At 41.0% G+C, this 23,101-nt stretch overlaps 9 protein-coding genes across 9 annotated transcripts; 5 read left to right on the top strand and 4 right to left on the bottom strand.

The window, feature by feature from the left end:
• Positions 1–744: 744 nt before the first annotated feature.
• Positions 745–1,317, bottom strand: ATC70_009875 (uncharacterized protein; the record flags this gene model as incomplete). Its single annotated transcript, XM_064829102.1, has 2 exons — positions 745–885; positions 943–1,317. 2 exons carry the CDS (start codon positions 1,315–1,317, stop codon positions 745–747), a joined length of 516 nt encoding a protein of 171 aa, XP_064686304.1.
• Positions 1,318–2,373: 1,056 nt separating this feature from the next.
• On the bottom strand, positions 2,374–3,038 carry utp13 (U3 small nucleolar RNA-associated protein 13; the record flags this gene model as incomplete). The annotated part of the gene is made up of 2 exons (XM_064829101.1): positions 2,374–2,579; positions 2,630–3,038. 2 exons carry the CDS (start codon positions 3,036–3,038, stop codon positions 2,374–2,376), a joined length of 615 nt encoding a protein of 204 aa, XP_064686303.1.
• A 585-nt stretch (positions 3,039–3,623) lies between these two features.
• On the top strand, positions 3,624–5,532 carry ATC70_009873 (uncharacterized protein; the record flags this gene model as incomplete). The annotated part of the gene is made up of 5 exons (XM_064829100.1): positions 3,624–3,881; positions 4,090–4,149; positions 4,205–4,292; positions 4,365–4,981; positions 5,044–5,532. 5 exons carry the CDS (start codon positions 3,624–3,626, stop codon positions 5,530–5,532), a joined length of 1,512 nt encoding a protein of 503 aa, XP_064686302.1.
• Positions 5,533–5,974: 442 nt separating this feature from the next.
• On the bottom strand, positions 5,975–6,562 carry ATC70_009872 (uncharacterized protein; the record flags this gene model as incomplete). The annotated part of the gene is made up of 1 exon (XM_064829099.1): positions 5,975–6,562. The coding sequence occupies one exon, from the start codon at positions 6,560–6,562 to the stop codon at positions 5,975–5,977; it is 588 nt and encodes a 195-aa protein (XP_064686301.1).
• Positions 6,563–8,620: 2,058 nt separating this feature from the next.
• On the top strand, positions 8,621–9,967 carry ATC70_009871 (uncharacterized protein; the record flags this gene model as incomplete). Its single annotated transcript, XM_064829098.1, has 1 exon — positions 8,621–9,967. The coding sequence occupies one exon, from the start codon at positions 8,621–8,623 to the stop codon at positions 9,965–9,967; it is 1,347 nt and encodes a 448-aa protein (XP_064686300.1).
• Positions 9,968–10,164: 197 nt separating this feature from the next.
• BRF1 (transcription factor TFIIIB subunit brf1) lies at positions 10,165–13,890 on the top strand (the record flags this gene model as incomplete). The annotated part of the gene is made up of 1 exon (XM_064829097.1): positions 10,165–13,890. One exon carries the CDS (start codon positions 10,165–10,167, stop codon positions 13,888–13,890), a length of 3,726 nt encoding a protein of 1,241 aa, XP_064686299.1.
• A 1,791-nt stretch (positions 13,891–15,681) lies between these two features.
• ATC70_009869 (uncharacterized protein) lies at positions 15,682–16,146 on the bottom strand (the record flags this gene model as incomplete). Its single annotated transcript, XM_064829096.1, has 1 exon — positions 15,682–16,146. One exon carries the CDS (start codon positions 16,144–16,146, stop codon positions 15,682–15,684), a length of 465 nt encoding a protein of 154 aa, XP_064686298.1.
• A 1,276-nt stretch (positions 16,147–17,422) lies between these two features.
• CKA1_4 (Casein kinase II subunit alpha) lies at positions 17,423–18,591 on the top strand (the record flags this gene model as incomplete). Its single annotated transcript, XM_064829095.1, has 2 exons — positions 17,423–17,507; positions 17,570–18,591. The coding sequence occupies 2 exons, from the start codon at positions 17,423–17,425 to the stop codon at positions 18,589–18,591; spliced, it is 1,107 nt and encodes a 368-aa protein (XP_064686297.1).
• Positions 18,592–18,790: 199 nt separating this feature from the next.
• ATC70_009867 (uncharacterized protein) lies at positions 18,791–19,711 on the top strand (the record flags this gene model as incomplete). The annotated part of the gene is made up of 6 exons (XM_064829094.1): positions 18,791–18,970; positions 19,023–19,066; positions 19,128–19,205; positions 19,262–19,478; positions 19,551–19,575; positions 19,635–19,711. 6 exons carry the CDS (start codon positions 18,791–18,793, stop codon positions 19,709–19,711), a joined length of 621 nt encoding a protein of 206 aa, XP_064686296.1.
• Positions 19,712–23,101: the final 3,390 nt, after the last annotated feature.

The following is a 23,101-nucleotide window of genomic DNA, read 5'->3' as shown; positions in this document are numbered from 1 at the left end:
GACTTTTAAGGCACTATCTTCCTCTGTTTGTTACTAAAATGGTTTAACTTTGATCAGGGGATGACGTTAGGCGCATTTCAACTCTCTTTTTATGTAATGATCACTTTATACAAACGTTCTCCTCAAGCCCGGGTACATTTGAAATGTGATAGTGAACGATGACAATATGGTAACTGGAAATGTCAGCAAACGATCAAACACATGTGAATGTGTAAACATCTGTATTACGACCACCTATGTGCGCATCGATCAATATTCAGCTGTGGCGATAGACGCTGGCTTGTGCCTGATGTAAATGTACGATAAGCAGGTCAAAAGCAAAACTTACAGAGCCCCTGATCTTTGACTCAAACTCAATCAACATGTATTACATTTAGATATTAAGCATATTTTAGACGCAGTAGTACAGTTGTTCTCTTTTGTGGTATCCTTGTCACATATTCAATTGTATCGTTCATCATGTAATCCTTTGTGAAGCAGTAATTTGGAGGGGGGGCTTTGAAGATCAATGGGCATTATTCAGCATGTCTAGCGGATGCCTGTGGTCTTTGATCTGAGGAAAAAACAATTTGATTCCGTTTTTCAGTTGAGCAGTCTAAAGGGATCAATCATTTTAGCAATGAACGTACAAAAACACGGGGCACAATTTAGTGTAATGGATTCGGAACAAGCGTTTACTGATGTCTATGGAGATTTACTATATTTGTATTCACATAAAATTACTCTAAATTATCTCTCTCCAAATCAATTATCCTCCAAGTCAATACTGTCCAATTCATCCCGCTCTTCCTGTGTCATTTCTAGTGATTTTCCTCCCAACATTTGTCTCAGCTTTGAGGTTTGTTTTGGCACAATGATCTTGAGTTTGTCAGAAAATTCCTTAAACTATACATAATCGCGTCAGCCGTTCCTGAAGCAATGATCGCAATGACCGAAACTTACATTTCTAACGTCTAACCACCATCCGACAGCAGTTGCTAACAAACCTGCACCTCCAAATGCCAGTAATGTACCATATCCCAATGTTTTAAAAGCATACAATGATGCATCCTTTTTCGCAATTGCATATTCAGCGGGTGTCATTTTAGGTGGTATATAAGGTTGTGGTGAATGATGAGGAGTAGGTGCAGTTGGCACTACACCTTGTGCGATTTCCTGTTGCATTCGTTGGTTTTGCTTTCTTTTGGTATACCAAATCGCTCCAAGGAGGCCCGCTCCAAATGCACCTCCTGCCGCTGTCAACAAGGCTGCTGTTGGTGGTGGAGCGTTTTGCTGCTGCTGTTGCTTTTGTTGCTTGTTATGTGATGATTCATTCATAGATGAATATGTTTAGTTTGATGGATAAGCAAAAAAGAAGGTATTGGAAAGCAGTCCACCCCATACCGCCAGCATTATGGACCCCTCCTCTCATTTGCTCCTATGCTTCCCCCCCCCCCACCTTCATGAAATCTCCTCTTTAAGCTGGTCTCATTCTTAATTTAAGACCCCCACAAACATTGAAATAAACTCACTGTCAAATAGCCTCCCTTTTATTTGTGAAATAAAATCAATACCGTTGAAGGATCGCCATATATAAAATAAATGCATGCCATGGTCTAGACTTCATATCTAAATGCATTTAGACTTCAAATGTGATGTCGAAAATACGAATAGTCTACCAAATCATAAAATGCGAGTATTTTAGTGCCTTCTTAACCAATCGCAACAGATTATTTTAGCTTTGCTATGAGAAAAGTATGGTCCAATATACTACCACAAATCATCTTCATCTTAATGCTGATATGCTAATGAGCTAGAAAATAACTACTGCTCCTGTCGCTTGCAACGGGTGGATTTATGCTTACTTTATGAGTTTGACTCTATTTGCATTGGTTAATGAACCATACATATACATTGCATCTGTATTACATTGAATGTTTCTTTCTGTATCTTACAGTCGCTGAACGAAAAATATATCATTAAATGATAGGGCATCCCAAAGCCCAATCACTGATAGGAAATGTCCTGGAAAATGTTGCCTACTGTTAGAATTTGAAAATAACGGTTTAGGGACATGATGAGGAACCATCATTGTTTTACAGATCAGTTCAAGAAGATGTAAACAAACTCAAGCTGCATGCTTTTGACAAACAGCCCATACCTTTGTGTTCTCGAGATGATAAATTGCGATAAAATATCAAAATCAGCCTTGTTGTGTTTTTGAGAAATGTGAGATGCGTTCAGATCCCAATATTTGGGTTTGGCTCGTAGTGTCGACATACAAAGAACAACTTTTCTCTTTTTTGCCAATAGGGTTTGAAATAAAATTTTGCTGTATGGTTGTCTTTTCAATATGCAATGTATGGCCTTGCTTGAATTTAAATTTATTTACGTTTAGTACAAAGAATTGTTGTATTGAGAAAGGGATGGCAATGAAGAAGAGTTGTTTGTAGTTGTAGTAGACGAGGAATTGGATATAGAGGGAGGAGAAGCAGAAGAGGAAAGTGATGATTTTGAATGTCTGTGTATACGGATATGTTGATTCAGGTTGTCTGATCGAGAAAATCGCCTGTTACAACTCTGATATGGACATTTGAAAGCTATCGCATGCGGTTAATCTTTTGTGCCTCTACTCAGGAGCTCTACTTACGTTTTTCCATGGTATGAATAGATCGAACATGCCTCTTTAAATGCTCAGATCTCTTAAAAACTTTGCCACATCCTTCTGATTTACATGCAAACATGCGAAGACCTTGGTTAGGTAAATTTGATACTCGGCGTCCCCGAGTTCTTTGTTGCTGAGGCTGTTGCGGTGATGGAGAAGGTAACAAGGGAGGAGGAGAGGACGATGGCATTGGTTGCATTGGCTGCGGCTGAGGTGTTGGTGGTGGAACTACGGATTGGGTATAGAAATTAGGCATAGCGCCCCATTGTGTTGGATGCGGATGTTGCTGATATGGATTGTAGTAATAATAATCTAACTTTTCTTGACCATGAGTGTTGTGATGCTGTGGAATCGGAGAAGTTAATAATTCTGCAAACGTAAATCTTGTATCCATGGCTGCAACAATAGACTCAATGATAATGAGAAAAAGAGAGAAAGAGAAAGAAAGAGAGAGGCCAAAATGATGATCCGCATTCTGTTATATATACGTAGATCAAGGCACAATTTCAAATCAAACGAAAAGATTTGATTTGGAATCTACAAAATTACCAAAATTGGAAGCCGGGATTGAATCACTGTAAAATCTCAAATGCCCATAGAAATGCATCTTCCATTTCCTTCTACATCTGTTCTATGGTAAAATCTGCGTCATTCAAACGGGACAGAAATCAGCTATTTCCTCATTGGTGAAGCCAATTAAAAATAAAAAAGGGGTTTTCTTATTTTACACTCAAGGGAAATAACTTTTTTTCGTTTTTCTTTTTCTCTTTTTTTTTTCTCTTGTTCATTTTTTTCTTACAGCTTTACATACATATATTAAACACTCCTTAATTTTTTGCGCTTTGTAAGATAACAAAAAGCTGGATGAACTAAACCAAAAAACTTCAGCAACACTCAGATTAGCCATTTTATATAAAAAAAAAAGACACATCTACAACTCAAAATCATACAAACGACAATTTTTGGCTGAATCATAATTATGCAACAAAATCATTCCATCTTAAACCCAATCACAGTAAATTCGATACCGTCCACAGAGCAGCAACATATTCATCACATTCACCAGCAACAGCAACCACAGCAACAGCAGCAGCAATCTAACACAATTCAGTTACAAAACGATGGGTCCGATCGGACTCTCATCAACCAGCAAGAGGTTGATACATTCTTAACACAATGTGGTCTATCGCAGTACTATCAAGTCTTTATCGAGGAAGGCTTTGACAGACCAGAATCTGTAAGATCATAACCACAGAATTATTTAATTATTTTGGTCATGCAAAAAGGAAATCAAAAGAAAAAGACGGCTCCTTTTCTTTTCATTTCTTTTGGAATTTTTTATGTAATAATAATCAATGTTGAAATGGGCAAAATAATTATTTAGATGTGCCAGACAAAGAAACCTGAACAGAGAAAAAAAATAACAATTTTTTTTAATTGTGTAGTTATTAGAAATAACTGAATCAGATCTAATTCAGATGCAAGTAAAAAGAGGACATCGTAGAGTATGTTTTTCTCGGATCGTAACTTGAGTTTCGTATATTAATGACCATGAATTAGCTCCTACAAAGAGCAGTTGCAAATGCCAAAGGAATACCGTCCTCTGTACCATTGAATATCACTCCTATCACAAACAAGGAACTGACAGGTGAGTGTAATGCCATTAAAGATGCTGGTTTTTGTCTGCCGTATCGAATGATCTCAACATCAACAGACACAGGTTATTCACAGCAGCAACAACCGCAGTTATCGCAGCAGCAGCAGCAGCAGCAGCAGCAGCAGCAGCAACCGCCTTTTTTACCTCAGCATCCACAACAATCACCACCTATCCCTCCTCCACATCAATCTCAACAGCCTGGAAAGAAAAGCGTGCAACCAGCTGAAGCAGTGGACGTTTCACTACATGCATTAGCAGGCGCATCTCCAATGAACACTTCGTCTGGCTCATCATCATCCGCTACTTCGTCAGCACAACCTGAATATTTTCCATCGGCAGGTACGATGACACAAAATCAAAGCGGCATGTCATCAACAGAAGAAGAAGCTGTAACAAGCGACAATGTGCATCGTTTATGGAAGAGAAAATACCATCGACATGCCAAACCAGATACCAACGCTCCATTAAAACCTCCTTCAGCCTATGTCATGTTTTCAAACGATGTGCGTGCTGAATTGAAGCAGCAGAACAAGTCATTCACTGACCTGGCAAAGATCATTGGCGACCGATGGAAGAATATCTCACCAGAAGACAAAGAGCTGTACGAAACAAATGCGCTGCGGGCAAGAGAAGACTATCTCAAAAAGATTGAAGAATATCAGAAAACGGAATCGTTTAGAGTAAGTGTTTATGTATCCAGAGTGCCATGTATCAAGACTACTAAGCGATGTTTCTATTCTAGAAATATCAACAGTATATTTCCGATTTCAAGGCAGAAAATGAAGCTGCTGCTCGTCCTGTTGGCAGACCAAGAAAACGACACAGAAGGGATGGCGAATTAAGCGATGGTGGCACTGCCAGTGATTCTGCAAGGCAGGGAAGAGCCTCCTCCATCTCATCCCAACCAGATGACCAACAAGCTCAACAACAAACACTAGCACAACAGCAACAGCAGCACCAACGGCAACAACAAGCAAATAGTCATCATAATAGAACACTCTCTGTTTCATCAGATCAAAGACATTATCCATTTTATTTGTTGAATGAAGTTGGACTACAGCAACAACGGCAACAAACCTCACCGCAACCGCTGAATGCAAAGGTACAGCAACAGCAACAGCAGCAACAACAGGCATCGCCACGTAGCTCAATTACATCAGACCGTCCAGCGAGCACAATCAGTGGCAGTATATCATCCAACGCACCTTTGTCAGCACCATCTAGCAAATAATTATTTTTTATCTCGATTAAAATGAAAAATTTTTATACACACATGCACATGGGAAGAGGCAAAAAAGAACAGTTTAGAAGATTTCAGAAGATTAAGGATCAAAAATAAAGAAAAAAAAAAGTTGGATGGGTTCACTTGGTTTCCAGCTGCAACAATTGCTTCATTATATCTGTATAATCTCTCCTTTTGACGCACTCAGTACAACAACATCAGCAATAACAACAACATAAAATCACCCCTATTTTTTAACCACAAGAAACATTCACTAGGTCCCCTTGATTGATTACATTATGAGCAGTTTTTCATTATTATTCTTTAATATGTATACCACCATCAAACAAAAAAAAAAAAAAAAATCTTGTTAATTTCTCACCACCATTACATTTTCTCAAGTATTGTATTTTCGACATGCAATTAAATAAAACAAAACACTATTTCTATACTAAAGAGAGGACAGAAAATCGCCCAATCCACCGGTGCCATTACTGCTGCTGTTGCCTGAATTTTGCTGTTTGTTGAGCAATGCCTTCAAATTGTTCTTTTTGCCCTTGTTCTTCTTCTTTTTGAGTGGTTCTGCTGTCGGTGTACCAACGCTAGTGGTGGCAGGCGTAGTAGTGATGGGTTTAACAGTTGCTATCACAGGTTCTTGTTGCATATTGAGCTTGGGCATCTTTTTCTTGTTGGAGCCATGATACAAACTTGTGTTACCGCACGTTAAACATGTCGATTTAATTGTATTTTTAGATTGTATTGTCTTTTTGGTCTTATTTTGCTTTTTAGATTGCTGATGAATGATCTCAATTCGATGGTTGAGACCAGGTACATTGATTTGTCCACAGCTTTTGCAGCTTAGTCTTGCGATTGGCTTGTGTGCAGTTAGTTCGTATTCTGTCAGTGTGTTTTGGAATTCATTCATGTAATATCGACTCAGAGATGGACATTGGCTCAGCATGGTATGGCCTGCTTCAAACAGAAAGTCAAGTCGACTCGTTTGCTGATGTGTTTGTAAGCTTTTCGTCGTGGTGCTCATTGTTGATGCTGTTGTACTGACTGTGCTCTTCAATCAAATGTTTCAGTAAAAAAAAAAAAAAAAAAAAAAAAAAATATTTATTATCTGAAAAAGAAAAATTATAAAATCCATGTGGCTTCACTTGTTGCCCTTCTCCAAACATTTCGTTACACGCACACACTTCACAATGTAGTACATCCACCATTAGACCACATTCGTTTATCAATCTCCATATCACAGTGACTCGCTGCCATTGATAGAGAACAGCCTGGAAGGATAGCATTGATGTCAGAATGGCATATTCATGATTAGGAATTCGATTGCATCGAACGGGCGGTACATTGAAACTAATCCTCTTACGTAAAATCGCAATTTTTGTATTGAAGCTAGCAAATATTTCAGCGTGTGTGAATTAACCGCAAATGTTTTCCAATACCCAGAATATTATGTATTTGGAAAAACCCATAATTTTTTTTCGACCCAAGATAATGGTAAAGTTCGCTCCACAGGCACCAATGATGGAAATGCATTATTCCGCGCACTAAACATTTAATAGGACAAAACTAAAAACAAATCGCAATCATCTACACTCAGATGTGATCTGTACACTAGTACAGATTCAATATAGATTTATTTTTAACCAAATTTGTATCGTACCGTGTCACTGCGATGTGGGTATCTGGAAGCCAGTGTGCTGAATAAATCATCAATTAAATCATCATGAAGATATAAAGCACTTGTGTCATTAAACTGGTGCCTATTGAAGGCAGTAGTAGGCGGACCGTCGCAACTCATCATTTCCTGATGCATATGTATTTATTGATTTCCGACCTACAAACAATTAACAGAAGTAGAATGAGAATAGAAGAATCTTCGGACTTCTCTGTCAAGTCGGCATTGCAATGAGTTTCAGGAACGGGAAACCTTATATTTGGTAAGGCATTTCGTCACATTGAACTACGAGAAAACAGTTTTCAAGTACAAAGCATGCAGCTAGATGTAAAGATTAAAATACAGTGTCTTACTATAATATCGAATGCGTGGTACACAAACCAGAAAAAAACCAAAGGATGATCAGACATTGAATTACAATACATTAAGAGATTGGCAAAGTGAGGCTACTACATGTTGTTCTTTTTAGACAGTATTTAGCAAAGGCAAGTGATAGACAACGTTGAATTTTTATTCATAGACATTTGAAAAGTGTATCAGCATCTTTAAATAACGTTTGATAGACGAGGATATTTCTGATCCGGACATTTCCTAATATTGGTTGAATGTGATCATAGATATCGATGTTTCCCTAATCAGCACTCGCTATTTCTACAAGCAAATAATACCACCAAACAGAATCAATTAAATGTAAATGTTATAAAGCAACTACAAAATGCAAGTCGATACTGGGCTTTGAAAATTGTTGACAACAAGTCAGAGGCTCACTTCTTCAACCTGTTCAATTCAAGAGTTCAAGTGAATTACAGTCATTGTCATTACTTACTAATACGATACAAGCCCTCAATGTACACTATTAATATCCAATACCTCTTCTGAGGGTACGTTTATTCAGTGAAGCTTTGAAATTCGGATACCAATGGAACGTAGTATAGCGCAAAAAGAAGATATTGCCTCCATGATTAGACAGGCATGGATTTTGCCTCTGCCAAAATCGGTTTAAACTCAGTCAATATTTTGTCTCTATTCGTTAATTTTTGATCAATTTGCGACTTGATTGGTCTATTCTGCCAGATTTGGCTATATAAAATGTGATGCTCATCCTATGATCTTTTTTAAAGTACTTTTCAAGGCTCATTTGATGGTGCTAATTAAAAGGCATGTTTTGAAAACGCTTATCGAGCAATTTCTGAAAACACAAAATGAGGTTTTTGGCCAAAATGTCGAGATTTCATATAGGAAGGTTTCACAAACAAAGTTTCAGGAGCTGCTTTAGATTGAGAGGAACATTTAGAATCAATATGAGGCTCTTTCGCGTAACCATCACTACCCCTAAGGTGAAAATTACGCCACTGCTTAAATCACATCTACAACCTTATAACCACCAGCGTTCCACTACCCATCCTCATGGCTACCACCACTGACCTCTCTTGGGTCACGGTCCTCTCTCGAGGCCTCTCCAAGAAGGTCATCAATGCTCCACAACAGCGAGCTAAAGATGACCATTTTAAACTAATTCCTGAAGTTATGTTCGAACACGAAGATCTGAAGGCCGAGGTGCTCACTCGTAAAGCTACTGCCATCCTGCAGCAAGCTTTGACACCGGGATCGGTTTTGTTTACCTTTCCAAACAAACTTTTTGTGCATCGTACAACAGCGTATCGCCTCATTCAGGAACAAATAGCTGCTAATGTCCAGTTTCGCCCCCTTAGTCTGTATCACCAGAAGTCAACTGGAGATCTCTTGGTGGAAGCTAAATTTGACTCCCCTGAGGATGCCAAACGAGCCATCAACAACGGCATCACTCATGGCGATGTGGTATACAAAGCTACTGCTGTCAAGGACAACAGCGAGGGCAAACTCACCCATGTGCAGATGACTATTGTCCGCATGCCAAACATGACCACTTTTCTGGAGGACTTGCAACGCTCGCTGAAATACTATGGTAAGCTATACCAAATCAAGAAGTACACTGTTGATGGCTTCTTTGAGGGTCATGTCAGCTTCCTGATCGACACTTCGGTCAAGTACACTGACGCGGAAGGTCACTCCTACGACGTACAGCCTTTGAGTCGCATGCTTTACCTTTCCGCCTGGGATGTCTATGTGCCAGCGACATACAGAGGAGCACCACCAGTTTGCCATTTCTGCCGTCAGAGTGGACACATTCGCGCTGCTTGTCCTATCCTAGCTAAACGCAAATGTTTCAAATGTCACAAGTTGGGACACACTGTTAAGTTCTGTCGAGAGGAAGAGAAGCCTTTTGACGAAGCAATCGCTGAATATGAGTCGAGCCAAAGGGATCACACTGATTCCTACTCAGTCACTCCAATTGATAAAGTTAACGAAAAAGAGAAGGGCCACAGAGCATCCCCCGCGATCAATGATATTCTCGCGCAGCAACTGCCATCTCAGCCCACCACCACAGACAAGCTAGCCGGCAAAACGACCGAGCTCACAAGTAGCCAGATCAGTACCTTGTTTTCCGCAAATGACAGCCAAACCTGGGACCAGTCTCCGGATGTGATGGAGGTCGATCCCCAGACCCTCCAGCGTTCTCCCAACGGTAGCGATGCTTCTAAGCATGCTCCGTTAGCTTCGTCCTTCCATATGCATTTGGATCCCAAGTTATCTGCTGACAATGTCTCCTCTCCCAATGATTTCCAGACTGATGTGCCCTCTCTCCGCCGTCATTCTATGAGCTCGACGTCTATGTCGCAGCCTCAAGTGTATCATGTCGCCCATAGGGCATAATGATACAACAATCATTGCGCATAGGTACCCTTAATGCCCGGAGCATCATTAAGGGTTCCTCAAAATCTATACAGAAGGAATTCACTTCCTTTCTGCGCTCCAAAACCCTCCAGCTAGATATTCTCTGTCTGCAGGAGGTCTCTCATTACCGTCAGCAGGCCCACCTCACTGATGATAATGTGCGTGCTTTCTCTTTTATGTTTCCTCGGTCTTTCTTTGTCGTCTCGAAGCATTGTGCAATAGTGTGTCTGAAGCAAGGCTTGGAGCTCGCGGATGCCACCATCTCTCGTGACGAACGCTGCATCACCGCCACTATTAAGGACGCTAATCACACCATATGCCAGATAGCTAATGTGTACATGCCCGTGCACAGAGCCCATCGCTATGCTTTCCTGGAGGAGCTGATGTCCATGCCCTTCTGGTCTGATATGCTTGACTCCCAGTGGATCTTGCTTGGGGATTTCAATATCCATTTGCATGATGCGGTCGAAGCTCGTCTCCCTAGAGTCCAACCTTTTGTTGAATGGCTGAACACTCATTTTTTCAACTGTTTTCCAAAAGGCACAATGACTCTCCCTAAAGCTGGCACCACCATTGACTATGTCTTTGCTCCTCCTCCTATGGCGACTCGTATCATCAACACTCAGACTCACCACATTCCACCTGAGTGGACCGATCACAGCCTCCTCACAATCGATCTGGTCACCTCTGGCGTCCAGTTGGGTCCTGGCAGCTGGCGTTTGAATCCGTACTTGCTTGAGAACCGTGAATTCCAAGCCCTTTTGGATAAAACCGTGGATATGTTTTTGGCGTCTGACTATTATACGACAGATGTGGCTGATATGGGTGTCTCTGCTCAGGAGAAGTGGGAATCTCTCAAGTCGATCATCAAGTACTGTGCCAAACAGTTCACCAAAGGCCAGAAGGCTCGCTTCAAAGCTCGAGTCTCCCACCTCCAACGTGAACGGGAACAGCTACTTGGGACCCCGGAGGAGTCGGCAAGGATCAAAAGACTGGAGCAACTGATTGAGCAACGGATTCAAGATGACACTCGTCAAGCTATGCTGCGTTCGGCTACTCGTTGGCTGGAAATGGGAGAGCAGAACAACAAATACTTTTTCAATGTGATCAAGGATCGTGAGGCGCAACAAACCATCCAGTCCCTGAAAAAGGCTGGCACTGGAGAGAAGCTGACAGACATGGGCGACATTCTCCAAGAAGCTCGTACTTTCTATCAGGATCTCTACACACCTGAAGACATTGATTTGGCTGCCGTCAACTCTCTCTTTGACAATATCCCTGCTGATGCGAAGCTACAAGAAGCTGAGGCAGACCGGCTGATTGAACCACCCTCCACAGACTCTGTCTTGCTGTTACTGGACCATGCACCCAAGAACAAGTCTCCTGGTTTGGATGGCCTTCCGTTTGAGGTGTATCGCTATTTGGCGGCGAAGTTCCCTGCTGTTCTGCTTCTCTTGCAGCAAGTGCTGACTGATGCGCTGCGTGGTGTCTTCCCTGACTCTTGGAAAGAAACGAGGATGGTACTGCTGTTCAAGAAGGGCGATCCAGAGCTCCTCAAGAACTGGCGACCTCTCTCGATGATCAATAGCGATGCTAAGCTGTTCACCAAGATGTTAGCCAACCGGTTCAAACGTGTCCTCTCCCGATTGATTACGCCGTACCAAACAGGCTTTATGCCTCACCGGCTCATCTCGGACAATGCGTGGTTGAACCAGACGCTGATGACCAACCTCCGTGATGCAGCTCCTCAGGATCCCAATGTCGCCGTACTCTTGGATCAAGAGAAAGCCTATGATCGGGTCAATCCGACTTATCTGGCGATGGTTCTTCGTCAGTTTGGCTTCCCGGCATCGTTGGTATCCAGTGTGTCAAGTCTGTTCTTTGGTACTCGTATCTCCTTGTCAATCAATGGGTGGTTGGGCGCCCCCATCGATCAACAACGTGGTTTACGACAGGGTGATCCGTTGTCCCCTTTGCTGTTCAACCTGGCTTTCGAGCCGTTCCTTAGAACCATCTTGGCCTGCCCTTCTCTTCAAGGCGTCTCAATGTCTACCGCTGTCCGTGCTCCTCTCGCAGGGCGTATCTCTCGTGCCTCCTCTCTCGTGCCGGTCCAAGGCGACCATGATCTCCTACGCGCTCCGGCGACCCCTCCACGGGTGAAGCTGTTGAGCTATGCCGATGATCTGGAAGTCTTCCTGACTTCTACGGCGGAATGGCCTGTGCTGCTGTCTCTTTTGTCGCTCTATGGCAAAGCGTCCAACGCCAAGGTCAATTTGGAGAAAACCGTGCTGTTGTCGCTGTCAGGCGAGGCTCATGCTGATTGGAAGCGAGTGACGGAAACGTCTAACATTGAGTGGTACGACAGCTCGTCAGTTGGCTCTGTGAGGTATCTAGGTTACCCTCTGTATCATACAGAGGAGCAGTTGCAGCATTTCCTGAATTCCGTTACCGTGAAGATTCAACGTCATTGCAATCTGCTCACCAAGCGGCAGCTATCCATTCGTGGAAAGGGTTTAGTGGCGAATTCCCTTCTGCTGTCTCGCTTGTGGCATCTCCTGCGTGTGGTTGTGGTTCCTGACAAGTGGCTGGAGGAGATACAGCGCGTGGTACGCCAGTACATCGTCTCGTTTTGGCCTACTGTGGCTTGGGATTCTCTCTGCCTTCCTAGGAAGCATGGAGGTATTGGTCTGGTTGACATCAAGAAGCAACATCTCGCCTTGCATCTCATATATGTCAAGCGTCTGCTTCGTCCCAGATCCCCAGCGGATTTCCTCACTCCCTGGCTGATGTATACATTCCATGTATACTCAGGTCATGCTACTGTGCTGCCTTTGCTGCTATACCCACGTACCTGCTGGCCGCGTGTGCGGAAATGCCCTCACTTGGAGCATCTGGCTCGTCTACTCACTCGTTTGCCTCCCTTGACTCTCACTCCTGAGTGGCCGTCTTGGTGGCTCCTAGATCTGCCCTGGTTACAAGTATGCTCCCTGTCTCCCACAGCGACTTTGCCTTTGACTAGGAACAGTGACAAACTGCCACCTCATGCCTTGATTGCCAGCCTCTTGAGCGTGCTCCCCGACTCCCACATCTTGGTTTGCGTGCGCCCCCGTGATACTGCTGCATTGCAACATCTGTTCAATGCCTTGTGCCCCATCGAGGGTCCTCCTGTTTGGGTTGTCCCTGCTCCTCTCAGGTCCGTCATGGCCTTCACCGCTCCAGAGCGAACCGCACTGCTGGAGAGTTCCACTACCCCCTCTCCACCCACGGCTAGCTTTTCGCATTGGTTCATCACCACTGGCCCTCGCTCAAAAGCTACAGTGGACAAGATCACTCTCGGGGCGTTACGCCGTTCCTGGCATCCGTCATTTGACATGTTGCGTCGCCCAGCCCATCCTCCTGGCTATCGCCCACCACATCTCCTGCTTCCTCCTCACCTCTGGCGTGATTTCTGGTCTCTCTGTCTCCCGCCCAAGGCATTTACACCGTGGTGGCGTTTGCTGCATGGACATCTCTCGGTGCAGGTTCGCCTGCACTCCATGAACCGTGTGAAGTATCCTTCCCCACTGTGTAAGATGTGTCATGAAGCAACTGAAGATGAATACCATATGGTCATTGGCTGCAGTATGAAGTCCCTCTTCTGGTATGAGTTTGTCTCTCACCTTGGTCTTGCTGATCTGTTCCCTACGGACGAGGCCATCTGGATTGGGTTGACCACCCTTCACGGCCAGGACAACAATCCTCTGGACATTTCCATCTTGGAACTTCTCGGCGCTGCCTTCTCATCTATCTGGCAACATCATTGGGGCTGCACAATTGATGGTAAATCTTGGATCACTCGGGCTGTTTTCTCCTCTTTTCTGGAAGATCATTCCAAGTTAATTTCTTCTTTCTTAGACATGTAAGACCCTTATGGCACCTTACTGTCTATAATATAAATAAAAAACACATTTAAATACAAAAAAAAAAAAAATTTAGAATCAATATGTGCCTTAGTAAAAGTCTTCATTTTTGGGGTCAAAAACGCGATCGTTTGATTTTCGGTGAAAACCATGAGGAATACCTCATGCTTTTTTGGTCGATTTTGGTCGATTTTCGACGATCCCAAAAAAGTTGAGCAAAGGTGTCAGAAAGTTAGTACTAGTTGAGAGCAATTGTTTGGTACTATTCTGACGTTTTAAAACGGCTTCTAACACGAGGAAATACGGCTCGAATACATCCAAATTATGCTGTGATTTACATACTTTGCAGTGGTAAGAGATAGCCCAAGTATGAAACCTGCTCTTATATGATTCGTTTCCATTGAAACAGACGTGGAGTATCACAAAAAGAGTCAGATTCACAATTACAGACAAGTCGTGAGGAATTCTCAAGCGGCAGTTGTGGATTGAAAGGTCAGACGATAGTACATCTTGGTAGAACACTTTTGAAAAGAGGTACGCACGCAACAATAAGATGATTTATAGGCTTCATATGCTTTATATATATATGATGAATTGCAGCCAAAACATTCTTAGTATGCCCAGTTTCACACAAATAACTTATTATAACCTACTTTGTTCTTGCATCGAACTCAAGAGTATGGCTAAAAGCGCACTAACTGTTTATTGCCGTAAAGTGCACTGCTGCTTAGAGTTGCTTCAAAAACAAACCTTGTGTTCGACTGATAACGAATGACTTTTTACACCTGTGATTGAGTATGCATGTTGTCAAATTAGGGCTCGGAAAGGGTTATGTATGTCAAATAATAGAAAGTAATTTGAAACAAATAGACATACATGCGCAATTTGTAACCAAATATTTGACGCTTGTTCCAAAGACATTGGGCCGAAAGAGGATAGATTAATGTACTCTTCAGACATATCTAGCGACAAATACCACGAACCCATAGATTATACAACCACACTAAACGGGTGGTTCGTCCGATGTTTTCATTTGACACGAGCAGCTTTTTACACTGTGAAATGCCTGGCATTAAGGGGTGAGATGAACCTTTTGTTGTTGGAAGCGATTGCCATTCAATCACTCATCACGCATGGTCCTCCGTAGATATATTCACATGGTACAGATGATTTTACGCTTATGGAAATCATTGTATGATTGCGAATATATACACAGCCAATATCCCTTACCGGATTATTTACTGAGATCATCAGCCTATGCCGCAATGCTGTCAATGATTGAAACATAAAATGCTGAAAGTGATGGAGATGAAATTAGATTATGCCATTCTTCATTTCTCACATACGTACATGGCTAGGTTTACTTGTTTATTGCTTTTTTTTTTTAGCTCATCATATCATGTCATTTATTAGTAAAGCCTATCTGTAGCAAGCAGGCTTAAATCTAGATGAAGTGATGTGCTTATCTTTGATGATTGCACTGGGATCGAAATGAACAGAGCTCGCTCGTCCCCAAAAAATCAAACCATATTGAGAAAATTCAGATGAATGATCTTGGGTGATCATTAGGATGTCCACGTGAAGTAATACAAGAAAATATAAGGAAAAAAAACAATAACAAAAAGCAACAGCTGAACCTGATAGAATAAGTATATGTACAATTTAATTATTGATGTTGTTGTATAATTATAAAAAGAGAAGGGGAGAGAGAGAGAGAGAGAGAGAGAGAGAGAGAGAGAGAGAGAGAGAAAGGGATAGGATCTAATGGGCTGCAAATGCTTCAGTCATGGGTTGTTACGACACTCTGGTAGGCATATGGTATTGATTACTGTCCATCTCAATGATACCATGTTGTAGTATTCGATTCATGGCTGGGTCATTTGATTCATCTTCTTCATCGCCTTGCACATGAGTAGTAGAAGATGAAGCTCCAAATTCCAATTGATGAGGTTGCATGACTCGAGACAGCCGATATTTCACGCCTAAATAGCTCAGATAATTAGCCTTGGGAAACACACGCACTCTTTTAACGCCTGGAAATAATCGATCTTCAATGTCTACAAAAGTACCGCCCAGACCAAGTGTCTGCTCCAATCTGTGCTGGTTGAAACTAGCAAATGGGACCCATTTTGCATTGATAAAGACAAGCCAAGTGAAATTATCGGCTATTTGATGCACAGATACTGATTTATAGTCATTGGATTGCTGTAGAGCATGCTCAAAGTGATAAGGATGATCACGAATATTACTGATTGTCATTGATGCTAGCTGTAAGCGTGTAATGTAGTTATATATGTATGTGCTTTTAGTGTACGTGTGGTCAGTGAAATGCGTGTATGTGTGTGTTTATAGAGTGAGATGAGATTATGCTCTGACGAAAAATTGATATTATGTAAGAAAAGAAAGTATAAAAAGTAAAAGAAAAACAGAGGAATATCTTTTTCCTCTCCTCCCTCCTTTCTCGTTCTCATAAACTGCTGCTAATCTTACTCTCGTCTTTACACTGATATGTGGTACAAAATTTTCATATTGGGAGGAAGCATCTAGTTACTCAGAATCAGACACATTTAGCTGTAAGGATTTGAACACTATCATCAACATAAAACGCTTAGACCTAGCAGACCTGGCAAATAAAAGCTCTAGCAGCTGATAAATAGGCATTGCTCTTTTTCAAACCTGACAATATGCCTTTGTTTGGCTGTAGGCTTCTTAGTGTAGCATTGCTACACAAGCAGTGGTATCCTACTCTGCCAAATTGCATTTGATCTCAGTTCCTCTGTATAGTGCTCATTTCTGTATGCCATGTTTAAGATTCTAGAATGTTTGTCGAGGACACAAACAAGTAACTTGTAGAATCTGTAATAAAGTGCATGTGTAAGATTGAGACCTAGCAAATGCAGTGGTTTAGACAAGCTGGCTTCTCTGCGAAGGCTATCACATCATATGATGGTTTCTTCTCATCTGGGACAGCCAAGTAGATGTGGTATCTGATAGCAGCTCGTCAAACGTGTCTAGAGAGCATATCACTGATTTGAGTGACCAGGATAGAAGCATGCACTACTTTTATGGTGCCATAGTGCTTGCTGTACTGTTGGATCTGTGGATCAAGACAAGCTAGGGCATCTTTTCACATCTGTAGCTTACATTTTGGTATTTTTGATTTGCGAGATTCAAAATCAAAATGGCTCTTGAAAACCTCAAACATCGTGTGTGTGTGTGTGTGTGTGTGTGTGTGGTGGATGACATTCCTGCCGCACAAATGCGTCTTATTTACGCAGTTGAAGTAAATCCTTGATAGGATCATGTCAGGTACATACTTGTCTCTTCAGAGACCTAATATGGATCATTTCAAGTTTGCGCACAATGTAGAACCCAGAAGGCATTTGTTGAATGAGACACCATGACCATTTGATTTGATTGGTTTCACCTAGTCATTGAATCCCAGTGTCAAAAAACCATGGAAAAAAAATGTGCCCACTGCCTTTTCCTTTCTCTTATTATAGACATAATATAAAGCAAACCCTTTCAAAGCATCATGTCCGTCTTCCAACAGTCGCGACGGACGTTTGGAAAGAAGAGTGTACTGCCAACAACACACAGCAACAGCGCAGCCAACCTGGGTAGGTGATATTCTTGCGTTTTTTGCTCACTGCTCTCATCATCTCCAACATTTGTATAAAAGCTCAGCCTGTGCTATTTGGACTTACTAGAAAGCAGCTTTCCCTGATTGTGTTGGTTGTCCAGAACAGTACACTCGTATTGATGATGAGGTACTCACGCATTGTGCAAAAACCGGGACAAACAATGTACATTGCGTCAACAGCCGTATTTTTGGCCGAAGTTTTGAAGATCGTGGCATGTTTGGTTGTGATGCGACATCAACAAGGTACCTGGGACAAGTTCAGTGCAATGGTGAGAAAAGAGATTCTGGGTAGACCCGGTGAAACGCTCAAGATGCTGATTCCCTCGGGGCTGTACGCATTGCAAAACAATCTGCTCTATGTGGCATTGAGTAACTTGGAGGCAGCGACATTTCAAGTAACGTATCAAATGAAGATCATGTCAACAGCAGTGTTTAGTGTAGTTCTGTTGGGCAAAAGCCTCAGTAGAGACAAATGGCTGGCTTTATTATTATTAATGATTGGTGTCACACTTGTTCAATCTCAAAGTATGTCTTCATCCTCATCAGCAACAACAGCATCAGCAAAAGACGAAATCTTACTGGCACCACAGAACCCGTTCATTGGATTTATGGCAGTGATTACGAGTTGTGTATCATCTGGATTCGCAGGCTGTTATTTTGAAAAGATTCTCAAAACGTCAGATACATCAATGTGGGTTCGCAATATTCAACTGGGCATATCAGGGGCACTATTTTCGCTAGTGGGGATGCTTGCTTACGATATGCAGCCGATCGTGGAAGGTGGATTGTTACAAGGTTATGATTGGCTTACTTGGGTTGTGGTTGCAAATCAAGCTTTGGGTGGTCTTTTGGTAGCCATTGTGGTGAAATACGCTGATAATATTCTTAAAGGTTTTGCGACGAGTCTGTCTATCATTGTGTCGGGTGTTATTAGCATATACCTTTTCAGTTTTCAGCCTTCGGGTGTCTTTATCGTAGGTGCCATGATTGTGATGGCTTCTTCCTATCTTTATGGTATAGATTTTTCAAAGCGATTCCAGGGTCGTATCAAACCATTATAATACATTTTACTATATTCTTCTTGTAAATAATACTCTTAGCCAAATAAACTTGCTTTTTGTTTAATTTAACACCATCAGTCTGATCTGCTGGAGTGTGAGAGTTTTATGCAAATAAAAATAATGGGTTTAAATATACACCCAAGCCTTTTTTTTTTTTTTTTTTTTTTTTTTCCTTCTTTTCACAATCATCACATTTATTATGAGTCACTGCCACGACGAACACTGCGATCACGACCACGACGACTTGCCAGAGTCTGGCGAGCAGTTCTTACTATTCTCCAAGATTGACATTGATAATGTGCGTTGCCTGAATGAAAGTGAACCTGATAGTGGAAAATTAGTCATTCGACCCTGGGACGAAAGACTGGAAGATTCAAAGGTTAGGATCAACAAAAATAGTCCGTTGAAGTAGAAACTGATGAATGTCCTAGTTTGTTGAAAGTGATGCCGATGAGCAGTTGATCTTTTACATTCCGTAAATAGACATGAAACGTGTATGTGAGGAGCAATGTATGTTAATGGACCATCATAAACAGCTTTACAGGAAGCGTTAAGCTACGCTCTATCTGCCTGCGTACTGACCGCTCTGACGCCGCGCCTTCCAGAATGAAAGTGTAAATATGCCAATCAAGTATACCTCAAACGCACAAGTACTCACCAATGTCAATAGATTTATCAATCGAGATGATGTGGACTTCGATGCTGCTGACAGTTATACACCCACCCAAGAGTTTGAGCTTGTAGAAGGCTCTAATGAAGTTGTGGAATATGGCACCAAAATTACCAAATTCTCAAGTGTTCGAAGTATCACACTATTTTTCCCCGAGAACTTTGGCGATGATACTAGCATTGTGCGATTCATTGGATTTAAAGGCGAGTGGACTGAGGTTTGTGATCTGTACTAAATATCTGATTTTCGAGACTTATTGACGTTTCTTGTATACACTGATACACTTTAGGTCAAGCGTGATCCAATCATCACAGGTAAGATGTCGTCTAGAGGCACTTGTTGAACTACTTTAACATTTAACAATTCCATGTAGTGTATGAAGCAAATGCCAACCCAGCAGATCATAAAATTCCAGGCGCAGAGGATAAGATGGATCATTCAGTCCAGTAAATCTTACAAGAAATAAAACTGCTCCTTCACTGTCAAACTTTGCAAAAATAGTTTTACGATTGCTGTGGAAAACAAAAATTAGAACTAGTAGCGCGTTTGCTCAACTTCAGCTACCTCAACCTTTTCCTAGGCATTTGCATTAACAATCCTTGAAATATGACTATTACAGCTGTGGAGTTTTACCTTTTGTCAGGTATTGTTATAAATTACAGAGAGACGAGGTACCTAAAGTCATTGTAAATCTTCGGGTTCAGTGAAAATATTAAATCGACATCAAGGAAGAAATAGCAATTCTCGTGATTGCATATGCGGTAAAAGATAGCAAATCTTGATGGAAAAGTTGAAACATACAGGTTGGAAATCAATGATGTGCCGTACATCGCATGCTTGGCGGGATGTTTGGTACTGGGAGAACCATGTACCCAATGTACCGTACTACTTTAGTACCTATTATATGATTTTCCCTACAAAATGCATTTATAAAAATATTACTTACATAAAATTATTTACTGGATGATTATTTCAATAATTGCAACTTATATTACTTTTATGCAAAGAAGGACTTAAATTCTTTCCAATTGGCTATTATTTAAATTGTTTCCATTTAATTACGCTTTTATTATTACAAAAGACAAAATTATGTTAAATGGCAGATCAACAGGAAATCAACTAGTTGTAGATCGTTTCTCTTTCAACCCCAGAGCCAATCAAATTGCTTGAAAACTCCGCTGACCTAAAAAAATTTTTTGCGAGGGTTTCCCCCTGTTTTGATGTGAGGCAAAATTTTAAGCTCCGCTATATATAGCAATATAGCTGTTACTATCATTAAATTTCCCTCAGGTGCTAGAGCATGCCTTACTTACACCACCTAGCTTTAGATTCTGGCGTTAAGACTCTCAATCATTACTAAAGTAAGTAGTGGTAACCAAGTGGAGGCAGCCTATCCATCTCCTAGTCTCGGATAAAGTCTTGTTGTGCTTCAGCGATAGGCACATCCACCACAACGTAATAAAGAGGTATGCTTCAAAGAAACATAATAAAAGAAAAAAGGAAAAAGAAGAAAAGAACATGCTACTATAGGGGTATAGCAGTATGTAGGTAAAAAAGGGATATTCACACGCAATGAGTGAAAGAAAAGCATAACAAACACAACATCAAAGAATGTTCAGAACAGCTTGCTGTTGTTGCAACAAAAATGCATACATGAGCAATGTGCAAGATAATAATCGGATGTAAAGCAACACAAATACGCACAATTGCAGAAGCAACAGTAGTATTATAAGTGTGCAATACAACATAATGACTAATGTTGTTTCATGTGAAGCGACAGAGGCAACATAAACAACAATTCACGGCCATATAACATAGTAGTATTACAAAGGAAATACAGATATATAGCAGCACATCATGCTTGTTGTTCGTACATACGAAGCAACAACATTGCAAGCATCCGTTGAGCTGATCATATCACAGCCAACAAAAGAAAAAGAACGCGCAACAAAGAAAACCTCATGAATGCATTATCATGAGAAAGGAAGCAATAATAAAAGCGTCCAGAGAAGCTTTGTATTATTGCGACCGTAAGAAAAAAAGTTACTTACCACTTACCACAGCCACCAATAGACCAAAGAATAGGCAATCACCAGAGATAGACCAGAGAACAAGCATACAACAAAGACAGCAGACCAAGAAAGACCAGGCTAACAGCAGAAACACCAGCAGCAGCACCATCAGCAACACCATCAAAAACACCAGTAGTGTAAAAAAAACCGAAGAACGAGTGACACCAGAGACCAGAGAAAGATTAACAAAGCAGCCGCCAGAGATAGAGACCAAGAAGCAGCTACCAGACGTAATAAACCAAAGAAGCAAACAGCAGAGATAGCAAAGAAGTAATGACAGCAGCACCCGCGTCAAACAGGCAAAAAAAACTATCGATACCTAATAAACAAATTCGATTATTGCTTGTTGTACATTTTTCTGTGCTCGTTATCGAATAGTACGTATTATATTCCAGTTCAAAGAAGCAGTATCAAGTACTTCTAACAGTGCAAGGCCGTGTTATGAGATGATAGAGTGTTATTTTCAATCAAAAGGGTTCCAAAACCAGTATGGTTTGATACTAAACGCGCTTTGCAAAAAGGAAAAAAAAAAAACGGTGGTATGGAAAAATGAGAGGGCGTCCTATCCGACGTCACGGCCAGTAGTTTTTGTCTCAGTCTTCTGCCGTGGCTGCCGTAGTAACTGCTGCACTTTAATTTGAAATTGAGCAGTGGGTATTTTTGTGTTCAAATTTGACTTGATCTTACATCCTTTAAACGTTTTTGCTAAATTTGACTATGAAAATTGTCGTTGTTATACTTTACTTTCTAATGCATCTATAAAAAGTTAATGAAGGCGCATCGAATGATGCTGGTTACATTCAGCTTTCAGACCGAAAATAATGAGCAATTTGCAAAAATATGAAAACAGGGGTTTTGCCAATATGTCAAAATTTAGCATAAGAAAGTCTCAAAAAAGTAGTTCCAGTGTTGCATTGCATCTTCACGATCAATTTAGTCTAATATGTATCATAGTAAAAGTCTCCATTTTTGGGGTGAAAAACGCCATTGTTTGATTTTCAAGAATTTTCCCTTGCTAATACTCATGTAAAAACGACGATTTTTATGAATTTGCAATAACCTAGAAAATTTCGAGATAAAGCATCAGTAAGTAAAGCGCGGACAAGGAGGGACGTTTAGCCATATTCCAAGCGTCCACAACGCTTTGTAGCATGAGTTATTCGTGTGGAATTTGAGGCTTTACAGACTAAAATTCACGGAAAAAAAAGAATAAAAAAACAGGAATGTCAAATTGATAAAGGTATGTTTTATTATCAAACTGACAGGTGTAAAGTAAACTGAAGTCTCTCTACTGGCCAGGTAGATGATCCTTCTTATATACTATAACAATGGATAAAAGTTCTATTAATTAGATTAACAAATAAGTCAACTCAGATCAACTAATGTCTAATCATGCTAAAAGACAACTCCAGCAAGCTAATCATGATTTAGCTCTGTCTGGATGAATAATTAGACTCTCATCCGAAGTACCCTGATTTATCCTTTCTATAAGGATAATTAATATCGATCTAGTAGCATGTATCCGATAGGTACAGTCTTCTTAGTCTATATTAATAGTACATATCTGAGTGTATATCGCTAAGCATACATCTTTAGCATGTATCTGGATATATGGCATGTCTATAGCATATCGTATGCATGTCTATAGCATGTCTCATATATAGTACAAGTCTGTAGTACATAAAGTATCTGTAGCTAGTATCATGGATATAAGCATGTATCTTATAGCGTGGATCATGAAGTGCACATCTGAAGCAACAAGCTCATA

This window comes from Mucor velutinosus, assembly GCF_035048745.1.
Source record: "Mucor velutinosus strain NIH1002 chromosome Unknown tig00001563, whole genome shotgun sequence".
In the NCBI taxonomy this organism is placed as follows: Eukaryota; Fungi; Mucoromycota; class Mucoromycetes; order Mucorales; family Mucoraceae; genus Mucor; species Mucor velutinosus.
This window is presented reverse-complemented; position numbering and strand designations above follow the sequence as displayed.